We start from the raw sequence: 16,985 nt of genomic DNA on the forward strand, positions 1-16,985 counted from the left end.
AAAGAGAAAAGAAAGAAAGAAGAAAGAAAAATGGAAAAGAAGGAAGAAAAAGACAGAAAGAAAGTAAACAAAGAGAAGGGAAGAAAGAAAGAAAGAATAAGAAAGAAAGAAAGAAAAAGAAAGAAAGAAGGAAAGAAATAAAGAAAGAAAGGAAGAAAGAAAAGGGATATTTATCTGCAAGGAATCGAAACTCGACCCACATACTGAAAAGCCATTATTTGAGTAACAGAGTGTGAAAGAGAGCGTTCGATAGTTTATCTAGTGACTTTTGTGTCTTGGTCGCCGTAGGTTATTAAGCTTGATGGGTTGCGTAGTGTGAGATAAGATAAAACTGTGACTGTTCTACCTTATCAAAGTCACTAATCATAGCCAAGCCCACATCGCTACGTATTTTTAATAATTCTGTCTGCTTCGAAAGGTGCGATTTCTATTAACGAAACATAATTAATTTCTCTGTGAAATATTTTTTACTGAAGAATTAGGCCTAAGTGCAAGTGTTGTGATTGCTATGGACGCTCAGAAGCTGGCGAGGTCAATACTCATCCTGGGATTAGTGATGCATCACGTTGCAACACAAGAGAAAAAACAGCGTGAGTATATACAATATTATGCAGACGTGTCTTCATCGAATAATCTAGAAAATTTCAGAGTTTGTTGAATGCCAAGGCAATAATTATTATAGAGTATATGCTACTAAATTTCCATCTTGGCCTTACCACAGGTCGGTGAGTGAGTGAGTGAGTGAGTGAGTGAGTGAGTGAGTGAGTCAATTTTATACAGGGTGTAACTATAAAAGGTGCGTCGCACCTTTCGGGAAACATTCCTGACATATAAAAGATCCAGATCCGGAAAAGCTTTATATTTTTCTTAGAGCTCTTTCACTACAACTATATTTAGTTTGTATGACGCACAAGCTAGATTCTTTTTTTTTTTTGTGACATGCCATCGCAGTTATGTGTGCCTACATTACGAAATGTAAGACAGCATACCAAAGAAAAATCTGCAAAATTCTTGAGTCAGTCTACCGTAGTTAAAATCGCTCCAGTTATACAGTCAATAGTTACACAACCACTCCAAGTGTATAGTCAGCTTAGTTATACAGTCCGTTAAGTTACACAGTCCGTTAAGTTACACAGTCCACTTACAACAACTTAAGGCCCATTCACAATGAAAATTAAACATAACCGTAACATAAACACAGAAGTTTGCGCCCAGGCTACCAAATGGGATCATTCACAATGATTCACATAAGCATTGACATAAACATTACAGTAAGACGTTAAAATGAAAGTTTGCAAATTCCAAACTTTCATGCTTATGCTTACGTGATTTGCAAACAAAACACAATCGTGGAGCGCTGAAGTATACGACAGAATATAAGGAAATGGCGTCGTTGTTATGTTTCCATGGTTATCAAGTATGTTTGCGGTTATGTTTATGTTCCCATCGTGAATGATGGTATGACTTCTTGATTTTACCGTAACGTTTATATTCTTAAGTTAACGCTTACGTTATGTTTAATTTTCATTGTGAATGAGCCTTTACAGTATGTAGTGAAGTACAATTTCACAGCCAGTTCGGATATAGTGTCATTCCACATAATGACTTGAACTGGAAAACACACATAAAATATATATTTTATTCCTAAATTGAGTTTTGTCTATTGTACAGGGTGTAAATAATATAAATTGTCCAAAAATTCCGATGGTAGTGCATAAATAACTGAAGAATAAGGCCAAACAATGTTTTTCTGTAACTGTCACGGCTTTTTACCAGAAAAAAATGTTTTTGTGAATCTATTTTTTTTCAAATGAGAATAGGTTCTGCATTAACCTGGTAATACAATGTTAAGTACTTGAAGGTCATTGTTCTAGTGAACTGTGGTGATATCCTTCTATCCAAACCAAGGTAAGCCTACATACTTTGTTGTGTATTAGCACAGTCTACAATACATACAGTCACGAAGCTCAATAAGTAGGGAATATGCATCCATAGATAGTTGCTAACCACTAGGATCGCTACTATCACCTCACCACAGACAATGCGAAATAGTACCGGCACTGTCTATTGTTCCTAGTACTTCTATCAACACAAGCTTCGTGACTGTATATACTAGACTGTGGTATTAGGATGCGCAAGGTCGTTGGCAATGACATTCACGTTCAGTCGAAATGTAAACAAATATTAGACTACTACCAATCTTAAAAACATTTTACAAATTAATAGTACATTATGCAACGAGCCTATAATGATAGTGATTAAGAAGCGAGTATGGATGTTTATGAAACGAGCGCAAGCGAGTTTCATAATTTTCATACGAGCTTCTTAATTACCATTATAGGCGAGTTTCATACGACTTTTTATCCTCGACCATATTTCTAACTTGAAATTACAGTATTCAGATGTATACATTTTATTTGTATCTGACAAGAACGGAAGTGACCTTGTTCTAGGTCGTGAATTGTGAGATGTGCGCAGACGCGAAAGTGTTGATTTTTTCCGAGGAACAATAATGTCATTGACCTTGTGTAATTCCGTTAAACTTGGTATAACCTTGATTATTGAATTCGACATTGAAAAACGAGATGACAAATAGAATTTATTTGAATATTATTTACAATTAACGCTAATTATTATAGTAACAGAACATAACCTTCTGCGACAGTATTGGATTTCCAGCCTCCGTGACTTTTCGCTAATTCTCTTTCGATTGCATATCCGAGAATAATCGATACTTGCGGTTTTATAACGATACAAAGCTGACTTGTTATTGGCTGAACACCTGTAAGCTGAGTTGTCATTGGCTGAACACCTGTACTTTAATGAGTAGGTGTACTTTAATGACATGCATTAAAGGACTGCTACCAGGTGTATAATTACTACATTTCGGCATGGTCGAGCATAAAAATATTATAAGACATAAGTAAATTTAACTAGTCATTTTGTTCAGTAGACCGATATGTACTACCTATACAAGATGGAACTGAAATAACCCTGCGTATTGAAAGGGACGATAGGTTACACCCCAGATCACACATAGATTGCTCATTCCTATGTTAAAATCGGCTGCACTTTGAAGAGAACATCCGCCAGGATCGCCACCCGTCCGCCGTAAACGAACACGAGATGGGAGTACAGTCGCTAATGCAATTGAAATGGAAGTTATGACGTGACTCCTTATGTAACAACTAGATGGCAGCATAGTAAACCTGACAAAAGTTGTTACCGTCAAAGTCTATAATGGATAGCAATCTGGGTATGTATGATCTAGGGTTACACTTAAATGAATAGGAAATCTATAATACGTTTCGTATAATTTCAAGGAAAAATTGTTCCGAGGCCGGGTATCGATCCCGGGACCCCTGGCTTAGCGCGCGAACGCTCTACCGACTGAGCTACCCCAGGAACTACACGCGGCACCGTCACAATTTTTCCTTTATATCCACACAACTCAAATGAGCTGACAAGACGCCAGAACTCAATTATGAGTGCACACAAATGCTGTGTGACTTAAATTGTGGCTTTCTGTTAACTTAAGTGTGATTTCCCTGAATGCCTCCCTAACAGCTTGCTTCAAATCTTCAATTGCCTGGTATCGATGTTTCGAGACATGCTGCTTAGTTTTTCTCCCAGGGGAAACCACACCGCCTTTACTGCGGAAAATTTCACACAGGACATGGCGCCGCATCATTTTGTGCCTTGACAATGATGGTCCCATATTGATGTTTTGGATAACTAAACAGGCTGGGACGTAAAGTATCAACCATTGTCACACATCTGCTATGACATGTTCAAAATGGATGCATATCAACATACAAATAAGGGGGATGGGTGACAAGACTTTCGGACCTTACTGTACGGTAGTAAACAGAATTGATATGCTTGCTATGTATTGCATACGTTTGTATAACTTTTGACTTGTTCTACATCCTAAAGTTATAACGCTATTGTAAGAATTATGGAATACAGTAAATTAAATAAAAATGAAATATAAAATTCTTCCAGTTACACAATCCACTTACACAATCCAGTTACACAGTCATCCCAGTTGTACTCTCCGTCCAATTACACAAACCACTTACACAATCCAAGTACAAAGACAGTCAAGTTATTGTTCTCGCCAAGCTTAGACGACCTCACTCACACCACTCTGCTGGCTCGTGCCTTACTCAAAACATAATAAATCATACGGTGCATGCCTGTTAGTTATGCAGCGTTGTCACATTATGACTCTGAATTAGCCCAGCCGCTGGGATGAGGCAAGTATGATGTTTTTTAACAGAGAAGTTAGTAGTTATCTCTTGCGGCAAGATAAGCTGACCTCTCTACTCGGGCTGAGGCCGTCAATGTTTGGCAACGCTGTTATAAAGCAATTCAGTTATCGAACGCGGCCAACTGCATAACATAAACATCGAGAGCATGTTGATGTGACTTCTTTGACTTCTTTCCTCTGAGCCGGGGTCGTCTAAGTTTGGCGAGTACAATACATACTAACTTACTTACAAATGGCTTTTAAGGAACCCGCAGGTTCATTGCCGCCCTCACGTAAGCCCATAGTCATTCCAATTATACAGCACGTTCAGTTACATAGTCCATGTACAAATCTGTTCAGTTACATAGTCACTCCAGTTATGCAGTCCACTTACACAGCCACTCCATTCTGTTTATTAACGACTCCAGATAGGTGGAAGTGTACGTCGTCCCACCGACATAATGAGTTTGATGAGAATATCCGGATCAGCATTTAACATTTCACTGAACTCTCTACAAAACGCTGATCGAGCAGGTTTATCAGTATCACAAAGATTGGATTTTGTATGAATGGAATCTGAAGTCTTCGTGTAATAACGACACATGCTTGTGAGCGATAAATTCAAGGCAGCTGATTGATGCCTGGAAGAGCGAGATGGACTTCTAAGCACAGCTTCTCTAACTCTGTCGATGTTTTCCGGCGTACAGTACGATTATTTAGTCCTGACAGTCGCCGATGATATGCGAGTCCATTTAGTTACGCCAAGGGGTGTTTGGGTTATTCACTCGCTTGCCTTCAAAGCGATCGGAGAGCGGTATGGTTCCAGTACAATTAAGCTGTACTGCATTCCTTTACCGACCGCTCGCCCTTATCTCTACTCCGGAACTCTCCTCCTATTACTTCCCCTCTTTCGCGTCGCTAAGCTGTCAGGACTAAATAATCAGTCTGTAAGGACTGATCGCGGACCACCAGCAAATCTATTACAAACATTCCCAGTGTTATTGAATTTACTCACCCACTTCAGAATTGTGTTAGGGGAAGGAATTATTCCATGTCGTGAAACATTAAATTCATTTCTCTTTTTTTTTTTATTTTATGTTTTATTTAACGACACGCTCGCAACTGCCGAGCTTATATCAGCGTCGCCGGATGTGCCGGAATTTTGTCCCGCAGGAGTTCTTTTACATGCCAGTAAATCTACTGACATGAGCCTGTAGCATTTAAGCACACTTAAATGCCATCGACCTGAGTCGGGATCGAACCCGCAACCTCGAGCACAGAAGGCTATACGGACTGCGCTACCCAGGCCGACTTCATTTCTAAATCTTCTCTGAACATGTGTGATGGATTTAGAGTCAATATATCGTCGTTCCTGCAATAACTTCTATGTAACATATTTATCGATTTTAAGATTTTTTCTCTATTAAATAACTTAAAAATAGTGATACAGCAAATAATAAAATCTCTTATATGCAATTATATTTCTTTGTTTCGAAAATGTAAGAATTCACAGCCTCCTATGTACGGCTGCCATATGATGAATAAATGTGTTTTTTCTTCCTACTTAAAATTTTTATATTTTGCACATAGGAGTTATTGCAGGAACAACGACGATATGCTGTTAATGCAAATATACGTTCTGCCACCGTCGAGTTAGCCATAATACCATTTCCTACAATCACAGGAGAAATGGCATGTTTGAAGGTTGCATAGGAAACCAATATTTACTCCAAAGAATAAAATTGCTAAAAACGTCAGTGCATTCTACTGGGACACCTAGATGCAGCTAGATTCATTTATTTAATTCATAATAAATTGCTGAATCAAAGATCCACAAATGGCAATGATTTCGTTTTGAATGATTGGGCTAACATGAGACAAATTCAAAACAAGTTTCTTCAAATTATCGTCTTCAGAATTAGCACGTAGCTAAATGCAATAAAGCACTAAGTTTGAAACTTTTCTACGAATATTTTTTTTTTTAAATAGAGGTCACTGTCTTCATCATTTCTTAATGTAAGTTCTTACTTTCCACTACTTTGTTATTTAAATAACAGGTCTCAAAACGGCTCAATTGAAGGGTTCAGAGCCATAGTGGCCCAAGCGCCATTTATTAAAAACGGAGAAAGTAAGGGTTAAAGGTAAGTGAATACCATAGTTTAATGAAGATTGACATAGCCTATCATTTAGTTTTAATATGCATACTTTATATTACTTGCTATATGTTTCCATTGAATTATGGTAATAACTTAAACTTAACCCCTGTTTTCTAAGTCTTTAATATATGGCGCTTGGCCCACTATGGTTCTAAACCCTTCAATTTTCCCAATGTTTTTTCCGCATTGTGGCCATCTGGCATACAATTTGTCCATTTATTTTTTCATACGATTCAGAAATTGATTTGTAGCAACGACACAGCTCCAATGATGCTTTGATTCAAACTCTTCATTATCATATTGTCTGACTTTTTAAAGGACTTGTCACGAGAGCACCAAACGTACTCATATCTCCCATAGTCGATAGTTTCTTAGCAGAAAAGGGCACAGCATTTGAAATAACCAGCATCTTCTTCTTTTTAATTCGATAGCCACTTCCATCTACCTGGCCATGTCTCTTGAGATATAATTGTTTGTCATTTAATTCTGTAGTTTCAAAAATAAATAGGGAATTTGGGATCAAATCAGAAGTTAGGGGCCGAAATTTGACACTACAGTCTCAAATAGTAATGTACACTCATTTCTGGTAGACATTTTCGCTAAAACACTAATATCAATATCACTGATATCACAGTCTAGTATATAGAGTCACCAAGCTCAGTACGTAGGGAATATGCATCCATAGAAAGTTGCTAACCACTAGGATCGCTATTATCACCTCATCACAGACAATGCGAAATAGTACCTGCACAGTCTATTGTTCCTAGTACCCTCACAACTCAAGCTTTGTGACTGTGACTGATATTAAGAAAAACAGAGGAGGATTATTTTTCATTATTATAGATACTCACGAAACTTTATCATCATGAGAACGCCCTACAGAACTAAAATCACTATCATAAGCAGTGGAGGATATGAGGCTATCAAATGCAAAATGCCTTATCCAGGTAAAATGATTTGTCCTGCGAAGCTAATCGTATAGATTTTGAAATTTATTTCAATACTGTCATTTTCTTACAAGACGCAGTATATCACGTGTAGGCTATTGTGTCAAAAATCAGACTTAAATAATATGAATGGTAAACCACAATTTAATTTTGCATAAGACGAGTTTTGCACGGTACTGTTGTGGATAAAACAAGGTTTGGTGGTTAGATCATACTCTTTCAGAAGATCGAGAAAGTAAACTCTATCTCTAACCTTACGAATTAGTTTTGCTACCAACAACTCCGAACGTTTACCTTTATGAGTTTTTTTATCTTCATTTTCTCATGATGTGGTTAGATTGAGCATGCATAAAAACAGGACATATGAAGGGTTCAGAGCCATAGTGGGCCAAGCGCCATTTATTAAAAACGGAGAAAGCAAGGGTTAAAGTTAAGCGAATAACTTACTTTAATGAAGATTGGCATATCATTTGGTTTTAATGTGTATACTTTGTATTACTTGCTATATGTTTCCATTGAATTATGGTAATAACTTTATTTTAACCCTTGTTTTCTACGGTTTTAGTAAATGGCGCTTGGCCCCTATGGTTCTGAACCCTTCATATAAACCCGATATTTAATATTGTGTTTCGGAAGAAACTTTTAGATGCTTTCAATGAATTTTCAGCCTGGTCGTAATACGTGTTTGGCAATTTATTTAGCCTAAGCTTAATTCGCCAGGTAGGTACTGACATGTCCATACTGTATTCCGACAGATTCTCAAGCACTTTAAACGTTTAAATTTAACGAAGAATTCTCTCTTACTGTTACTTTTTTGTGACGTAAAATGTTTATAAATATTTTCTGACATACTCGAATAACTGAACCATGCACACTACTTTGAATGAACGTTGACGTTCAGGTTTATCAGTTGAGCAATATGTCAATATTATGCAGTCTTGTTTAATTTTAGAACAGAAACTATAGAAGGCTTGATGGAATATCCTTATATCCTTCTGTGTCGAATTGTCACACCCGTATGTTTTCCCATTGTGATTGAAGACAGGTAAATTTTGGCTGAGGCTTGCTGAATGCCTTCAATAATAGTGTACTTTAAAAGAATCAAAATGTCTAATGTTAAGCCATATCATTTTGTCAGCAATAGAAATATTACTTACAGGTCGACAACGAAAGAAATGAACGTACGACGAGTGAGACATCCATTCACGTGCTCAACTAGACGTATCAAAAGGCGTTAACACAATAATCATAGCAGAACATTCACTGCAGAGATAAAGATATCGTGACAGGCTATTACACCGGCTATACTGGAAACTCCTCAATCTGTAATTAATTGTAGTATTCATGACTACATACTTTTCTTCTCTTTTCTCGCGTTTAATTTTCTTGTTCTCTCCCTTTCAGTGATATTCGGAAAAACAGGGGACTCCATCATCACAAGTCTCGATTTTAAAGCAGACAAACTACAACTGAAAATAATATTACTGAGCACAAAAATTCTTGTTTTACTTAACGTTGGATAAGGCGAGTTTTGCTCTTCACATTTCTTAATGGTAGTGCAGTAAATATTGAATAAGAAGATTAGTACTTTAAACTGTAAGGCTTATCAGATTTGTGTTTGCACGAACCACCATCATGGATATGAAGAGTTTCGCATTTGATAGTTTTCTGAGCTCTCTGGAAGTTCGATGACGAGATTTGGACAAAACAACTATATCAGGAGACAGAGGGCTACAAGAAGTATTGTATACGATTATATAACTTATATTTTTAAAATTTGATAAGGCGAGTTTTGCACTTGACACCCTCATATGTAAAAATCAGTTTTAACTCTTAACTGGTATCATATGTCTGTAAGACGGAGTGTCGATTTTACTACGCACTTACTCAAGGTCAAACACAACGAGGGGCGTGCGACTTTCACAGCACATAACCAACACCCCAACTAAAAGGTACATAAACGGAGGAAGCAAATTAACCCTTGTAGGAAAAGGGATGGCAGAGGAAAGGCTTGGAGCCGTCTCACAGACGTCATGATACCAGTTAAGGGTTAAAATTGTCGAGTCTTTCAATTTTTTTCAATTGGTTCAGTACAGAGTTGAAAATACTCTCTATTGTAAGCTTCATGTTTATGTCTAAAACAAAAGCCCGAACAGGATGAACATAAGACCTTATATCAAACACAGATAAACAATTCAATTGCAACTTTGATACCATTACAGTCACTGAATTTACCTTAATAACAGACACAAACAACTTCCAAGTTTCAAATGCTTCATTAAACTGATTTTTTTCTCATATGACAAGTTTTATGGTACAACAATGATGCTATATGCCAAAGTTCCTATTCACATAATGTTACCACAGTCTAGTATATACAGTCACGAAGCTCAATACGTAGAAAATATGCATCCATAGATAGTTGCTAACCACTAGGATCGCTACTATCGCCTCATTACAGACAATGCGAAATAGTACCTGCACAGTCTATTGTTCCTAGTACCCTAAAAAATTCAAGCTTAATGATTGTATAATTATACTAGACTGTGATGTTACCGTTGTTTAGCCTGACTGAAACCTGTGCTCCAGACTTCAGAAAATAATGTTGGCCACGAAATCCATTTCGTTCTGAAAAAAAAAGTCAATCTGCATGCTGCTAATTCACATATTTATTGCACGCATTCTTAAATTTTCAGGAATTATTGCAGCCTGCAATTACGACTCCGACTGCATTGCAAATGCCTTCTGCAAAGAGCAGACCTACTGCGAATGCAAAAAAGATTTCATTTATTATGAAACAGGAAGAAACTTCTCATGTCTACAAGGTAAGACAAGTACCTATTTGAAACTTGAAAGGCTGAAAAATTTGACACGATTGCTGTAACAATCAATAACAATCAATTTAGCGTCATTATTATTATTATTATTATTATTATTATTATTATTATTATTTGCATTATCATCTTTACTTTTTAACTTCGCTCTAGAATATGCCATTAGGAAAGTCCAGGATAACACAGAGGGTTTGGAATTTAATTGGTTACATCAGCTGCTTGTTTATGCTGATGACGAGAATATGTTACGAGAAAATCCACAAACTATTAGGGAAAACACGGGAATTTTACTTGAAGTAAGTAATGAGATAGATTTGGAAGTAAATTCCGAAAAAGACAAATCATATTATGTTTCTTGACCAGAACATAGTACGAAATGGAAATATAAAAATTGGAAATTTATCCTTTGAAGAGGTGGAAAAATTCAAATGCATTGGAGCAACAGTAACAAATATAAATGAGACCCGGGGGGAGGGGGGAATGAAACGCAGAATAAATGTGAGAAATGTTTGTTATTCGGTTGAAAAGCTTTTGTCATCCAGTGTCTTTTCAAAAAAACTGAAAGTTAGAATTTGTAAAACAGTTATATTACCGGTTGTTCTGTATGGTTGTGAAACTCTCACTTTGAGAGAGGAACAGAGGTTAAAGATGTTTGAGAATAAGGTACTTAGGAAAATATTTGGGACTAAAAGGGATGAAGTTACAGGAGAATGGAGAAAGTCACAAAACGCAAAACTCCATGCACTGTATTCGTTACCTAACATAATTAGGAATATTTAATCCAGACGTTTGAGATGGGCAGGGCATGTAGCACGTATGGGCGAATCCAGAAATGCATATAGAGTGTTAGTTGGGAGACCTGAGGGAAAAAGACCTATGGAGAATCCAAGACGTGGATGGGAGGATAATATTAAAATTGGTATTTGGGAAGTGGGATATGATGATAGGGGCTGGATTAATGTTGGTTAGGATAGGGTCCAATGGCGGACTTTTGTGAGGGCGGCAATGAACCTCCGGGTTCTCTAAAAGCCATTTGTAAGTAAGTATTATTAAGTTCTCGTGGTTCAAATTATTTTCGACCATTCGTCGACTGTACGGTATGTCATAAGGACTCAAGTAAAGTACATCCAGGAGGAACTCTAGTTCAGTGGAACAGTTGGATTACTGCGAGGGAAGTGTTTTCAATCCCTAAAGTGGAGATCCTCACCAAAAGACTAGATGGGTGTATTAACGGAATTCTCCGAAATTCCCAAAATTAAATAACAGGAGAAATTTACAGCCGGATTGTTGAAGGGTTATTGCAAGTGACTGCTGATAAATTTACAAGCTCGTAAACAATGAATATCTTGTTTAATATTTAATAAAACTATTCCCCCAATCGATTAATAAATAAATAACTAAAAACATTAATATAGTAACGGATACTATTATTGGGTAAGATATTTGATTTACCTCACATCGTAAATCAAGAACGCAAATATTTATTTACAATTAAGACCAGAACCACATATTGTTATCTAATCTTAACTAAATTTTGAAAGGCATGTTGGTCCGACAAGTTAACAAATTTAAAGAAACAAATATCAAAAGTCCTTCAATAACTGTCTATTCAAAAATACAAAATATTACATAGGTTACATGAACATATTCTGACTAGCGCTTTCGCTATTATAATAGCATCTTCAGGTCAGACTTGCGTGATATTAAGCTTTAAATATAAAGACATAGATGGACAAGTAACGTCGAAATGTGTTAAGGTACATGACGTGAAGATATAAAAATACAATGGTAAGAAAAGTAAAATTTGACTTATGAACAGTCTAATATATATATATATATATATATATATATATATATATATATATATATGACAGTAAAACCTTCATGAGGTCTCAAAAATTAATAACGTACATAAAAGTATTTGACATGTGTGCAGCTTATAGATCAAAATTTGTTTAAAAAATCGAGGTCTGCAAGATATATATGCAGCTTAAAATAGAGATACAGACAGTTAAAAGAATAACAAATTAAAATATTGTTTTGAATAGACAGTTATTGAAGGACTTTTGATAATCTTAACTAATTAGGCCTACACATGAGTGACAGAAACAAAGGAATAATAGAATAATTCATTTTTATTATAGAGAATTGAATTAAAAACATAGAAATTTAATTAAATGTACAATATCTGGAACTAACAGTCTGTCAAAGTAAATTTATTGGCTGCGCTTGATGCTGAGAAAATTGATGTTGATTGATTATAATCAATCAATAATTATTTCTCACTCTATAGATTGATAGAGGTTATGGTGTTCCTCATTGATGTGTGGAAGCAATTTAGAGTTATCAGCGGAAAGATAAAAGTGACAATATGAATGTTGAATTGGTATACAATGAAGTAGAAATAATAATAATAATAATAATAATAATAATAATAATAATAATAATAATATCCTAATAAAGTAACAAGTAAATGTTTACTACTAGAAGAAAAATCCAAATTTTTAAATTAATAAACCTCTTAGGCCTAGTACATTCTACATCACCAAATTTAATTCATGTAAACCGACGTCACAATGGAAATATTTTATAATAATAATAATAATAATAATAATAATAATAATAATAATAATAATGTAACTAGTAACTGATAAGATAAGCAGAAAAATCCAAATTTCTTATCCAATAATTTGCATTAACCCTAGCAATATCAAGTTTTTGAAATAATATGCAGTATCAACGGGTGGTATTTTGTGACCACTAAGAAAATGTTTAATTTTGAACGATTTTTTAACATTTGTAATTAAGAAAGAGTATGTACTATAATAAAAGAGAAAAATTGAAATTACATTGTATATTTTCGAACAATTATTTAAACAGTCTGAAAAATGTTACGCATCACTTTCGTCACACCCGTCCTCATATATTGTTTTGCTACAAAAATGTTTAATTTTGAAAATTTTTATTTAACATTTGTTATCAGCAAATAGTATGTTCTATAATAAAAGAGAAAAATTGAAATGTCATTGTATATTTTCGAACAATTAGACCTATTTAAATTAAGAGCGGATATTTTTTGTCTACCTTGACATATCTTCGTATTTTAACAAAACTACTATCAGGAAAACGATTAAACAATAACATAATAGGACCGAAGAATTTATAATTGATAATAAATAATATTTTAATATTTTTAATATATTAATTACATATTAAAATATAAATTTCGGAGAAGTAACCCCTCGTTGGTTAATTTATGTATACAGTCGTTATAATGAAAATCTTTCGTAGTGACAATAAATGTTTACGATCAGAAGAAAAATTCATATTTCTTAATCAATAATCCTCGGTGTACTTTACTAGTTTAATTTACGTAAAAGCCCACCGCCGTTATAATGTATTATTATTATTATTAGTCTATTATTATTATTAGTCTATTATTATTATCATTATTATTATTATTATAATGTATTAGAAAAGTACAATGATGATGATGATGAAGTAACAATAAATGTTTATGATTACGGTAGAATAAAACCCCACATTTCTTAATCGATAAACTGCGGTCTATTGTTCCTTACCAAATTTAATATATGTACAGATACGTAATTAAAACTTGGAGCGAGTCTTGATGGGAGTCTTCCTGTATGTAAGCAACAATTTCACACAACTGTTCACAAGTGTAGCGTATATACACAGAGGTTCTTGTTTACTGTACATGCGCAGTGTGTTGTGTAAGCTCCAAATTTTATTTCCGTATCTCTACATAATAATAATAATAATAATAATAATAATAATAATAATAATAATAATAATAATAATAATAATAATAATAATAAAAATGTTTGCAATGAGAGTAAAATCCAAATTTCTTTATCGATAATCCGCGTTGCACTTTGACAAATTAAATTGATGTGTATTAGGGTCGAGCAAAAATAAATTCTAAAGTTAAAATGCCTACATATGGAAAATATGTGTTTTAGAGGCCCTATTCACTATGTGACATATCTAAAAACCCATTCCACTTCCACTAATCTGTCCTATTTAGGCTTATGTTCTTATACGGAGTGATTCACGAAGATTTACCGCCACTAATGGAGCATTTTCCTGAAGTGATTTGGAACATATTTTTCTAATAAAGTTTTTTTCTGTCTCATATAATTCAGGAATAACCATTAATTTTCTAAACGTGTTGATCTGAATAGAACTCTCAAATGTCAGCCAGGTCCCCAAGATTTGACACTACTTGATTATTGTTTATGGGGGTGGGTGAAGTATCTTGTGTACTAGATTAAGGTAAACACACGTGAAGAATTAATTGTGAACATTATGGACGCCACAGCAATCATAAGGAACAGGCCTGATAAGTTACAGACTGCGACGCGCGCAATTCATAAGCGTGCGACCAAGACAGTGTGTGGAGGTAGGATACACATTTGAAAATCTCTTGTAAAACTAATAGCTGATAAGCAGAATGAAGTTTACAACAAGTAAGCAGTTACATGAGTGGGAAATGTATCCATTTTTTGTATTTTCTGTAGTGATTTTATTAAATTTTGCCTAATTATAATTTTAATTTTTCAATAATCTGTAGCGACTTAACTGTAAGTCGGACCTTATTTTTTTATTTACACTATTTTGCTTCACTTGACCTCAGGAAGATCGTCCATAAGTGGCGGCAAAACTATGCGAATCACTCTGTATATTTTACTTTAGTAGGTTATTTTACGACGCTTTATCAACATCTCAGGTTATTTAGTGTCTAAATGATGCCGGTGAAATGAGTCCGGGGTCCAACACCGAAAGTTACCTAGCATTTGCTCATATTGGGTTGAGGGAAAACCCCGGAAAAACCTCAACCAGGTAACTTGCCCCGACCGGGAATAGAACCCGGGCCATCTGGTTTCGCGGCAGACGCGCTAACCGTTACTCCGCAGATGTGGACCACTCTGTATATCATTGTGTCGTTCCGTATTCTAGTATTGTACTCTACGAGGTGTGTTCAAAAAATATCAAACCTTAATTTTTCCCGTGTAAACAAATGAAGCATGGGAGGCGTCCTTCGGTGGAGATGTGTAGGTGACATTAATTCGTATGTGTAAATTTTTTCCGCCCACAGAAAGCGTCAGTCATTGACAGTCGGTGTATAAGCGAGAAAATGTGAGCGTCCGTCAGATTGTCAAATGACGAAACGACTTGAGCACCGGTATTACATCAGATTTTGCCTGAAACTTGGCGATACCCAAGTGCAAACCATTCACAAGATCCAACAGGCTTTAAGGGACGATGCCATATGCATCTCACGAATAAAGGAGTGGTACAATCGCTTCAAAGATGATGGCACATCAGTGGACAGCGAACCGCGTCTCGATAGGCCCTCAACAAGTCGAAATGTCAATGTCATTGATCAAGTGCGGACTTTTGTCATGCAGGATCGTCGTATCACTTGCGAAAGAGGTGGAGGTAAGCATTGGATCGGTACATTCAATTTTGACCCAACCTGTGTGCGGCGACTTGACAGCTCCATCACGATAATGCACCCGCCCATTCTCCGCATTTGATTCAGACTTTCTTGACCAAACACAGCATTCTCGTGGCTTGTCAAGCTTCCTACTCCCCCGAAATGGCACCGTGCGATTTTTGGTTTTCCCCAAGTTGAAAATGCCGCTGAAAGGGACCCAATTTGAATCAAGAGAAAACATTATGCGGAACGCGACGGCACAGCTGAACACTATTCCAAAAGATGCGTTTTAGAAGTACTTCCAACAATGATGGGACCGCTGGAAGAAGTGTTTGCTTTACCAAGCGGACTACACTGAAGGAGATTAGAGCTATATTGTGTATGAATAAATGTATTTCTGTCGACCAAAGGTTCGATATTTGTTTATGCACATCTTGTATTTGATCAATGTTTCCTTATTACATACGAGGCGCATCCAGAAAGTAAGTTTCCCGATTTTTTCCCTTTGAAAGTAAACGTAATTAGCCGTGTCAATTGCGCATGCGTAACAGATCTATGACGTATCAAACATATGACAGCCGGACAGGTCCCGCCTGGTGCCAGTAGCGTGGCAGCAGTGATCCGAAATGGAAGCTCTTATTCCTTCTCCCGCCGCCTGTGAGGTTCGGTTGGTGATAAAGTTCTTTAATGCACAAAGCATTGCGCCAATTAAAATTCATCGGCAGCTCTGACAGGTCTATGGGCCGAACATCATGAGTAAGCAGATGGTGCGTCGCTGGTGTAGGCAGTTTTCCGAAGGTCGTCAAAGTGTCCATGATGAAGAGCGCAGTGGGCGACCGTCCCTCATCAATGATGATCGTGTTGAGCTGGTGCGGCAGTGCATCATGGAGAACCGTCGCTTCACGATTACGGAGCTGAGCAGCCATTTTCCGCAGATATCGCGATCCTTGTTGCATGAGATTGTCACTAAGCACCTGCTGTTCAAAAAAGTGTGTGCCAGGTGGGTGCCGAAAAACCTGACACAGAACACAAAATGCAACGTTTAGGAGCAACACTGACACTGACATTTCTGCAACGGTATCACGATGACGGCGACGAGTTCCTCGACAGGATCGTCACGGGCGATGAGACTTGGATTTCGCACTTCACCCCGGAAACCAAGCAGCAGTCAATGCATTGGCGGCATAGTGGATCTCCGGTCAGGACGAAATTCAAACAGACGCTGTCGGTACGCAAAGTGATGTGCACGGTGTTCTGGGACAGGAAGGGCATTCTGCTCATTGACTTCCTTCCAAGAGGTGAAACAGTGAACGCTGACCGTTACTGTGAAACACT

General features: G+C 36.4%; 1 protein-coding gene across 1 annotated transcript in view; it reads left to right on the forward strand.

The window, feature by feature from the left end:
* The first annotated feature begins 337 nt into the window (after window positions 1-337).
* The window catches only part of LOC138703165 (prion-like-(Q/N-rich) domain-bearing protein 25), a 38,549-nt gene continuing 21,901 nt past the window's right edge, over window positions 338-16,985 (forward strand). The window contains exons 1-2 of the mRNA XM_069830828.1: window positions 338-590; window positions 10,052-10,180. Of these exons, the coding sequence (XP_069686929.1) occupies window positions 509-590; window positions 10,052-10,180 (211 nt within the window). The 5' untranslated portion in view covers window positions 338-508. The remainder of the gene's footprint in view (window positions 591-10,051; window positions 10,181-16,985) is intronic.

This window comes from Periplaneta americana, chromosome 7 (assembly GCF_040183065.1).
Source record: "Periplaneta americana isolate PAMFEO1 chromosome 7, P.americana_PAMFEO1_priV1, whole genome shotgun sequence".
In the NCBI taxonomy this organism is placed as follows: domain Eukaryota; kingdom Metazoa; phylum Arthropoda; class Insecta; order Blattodea; family Blattidae; genus Periplaneta; species Periplaneta americana.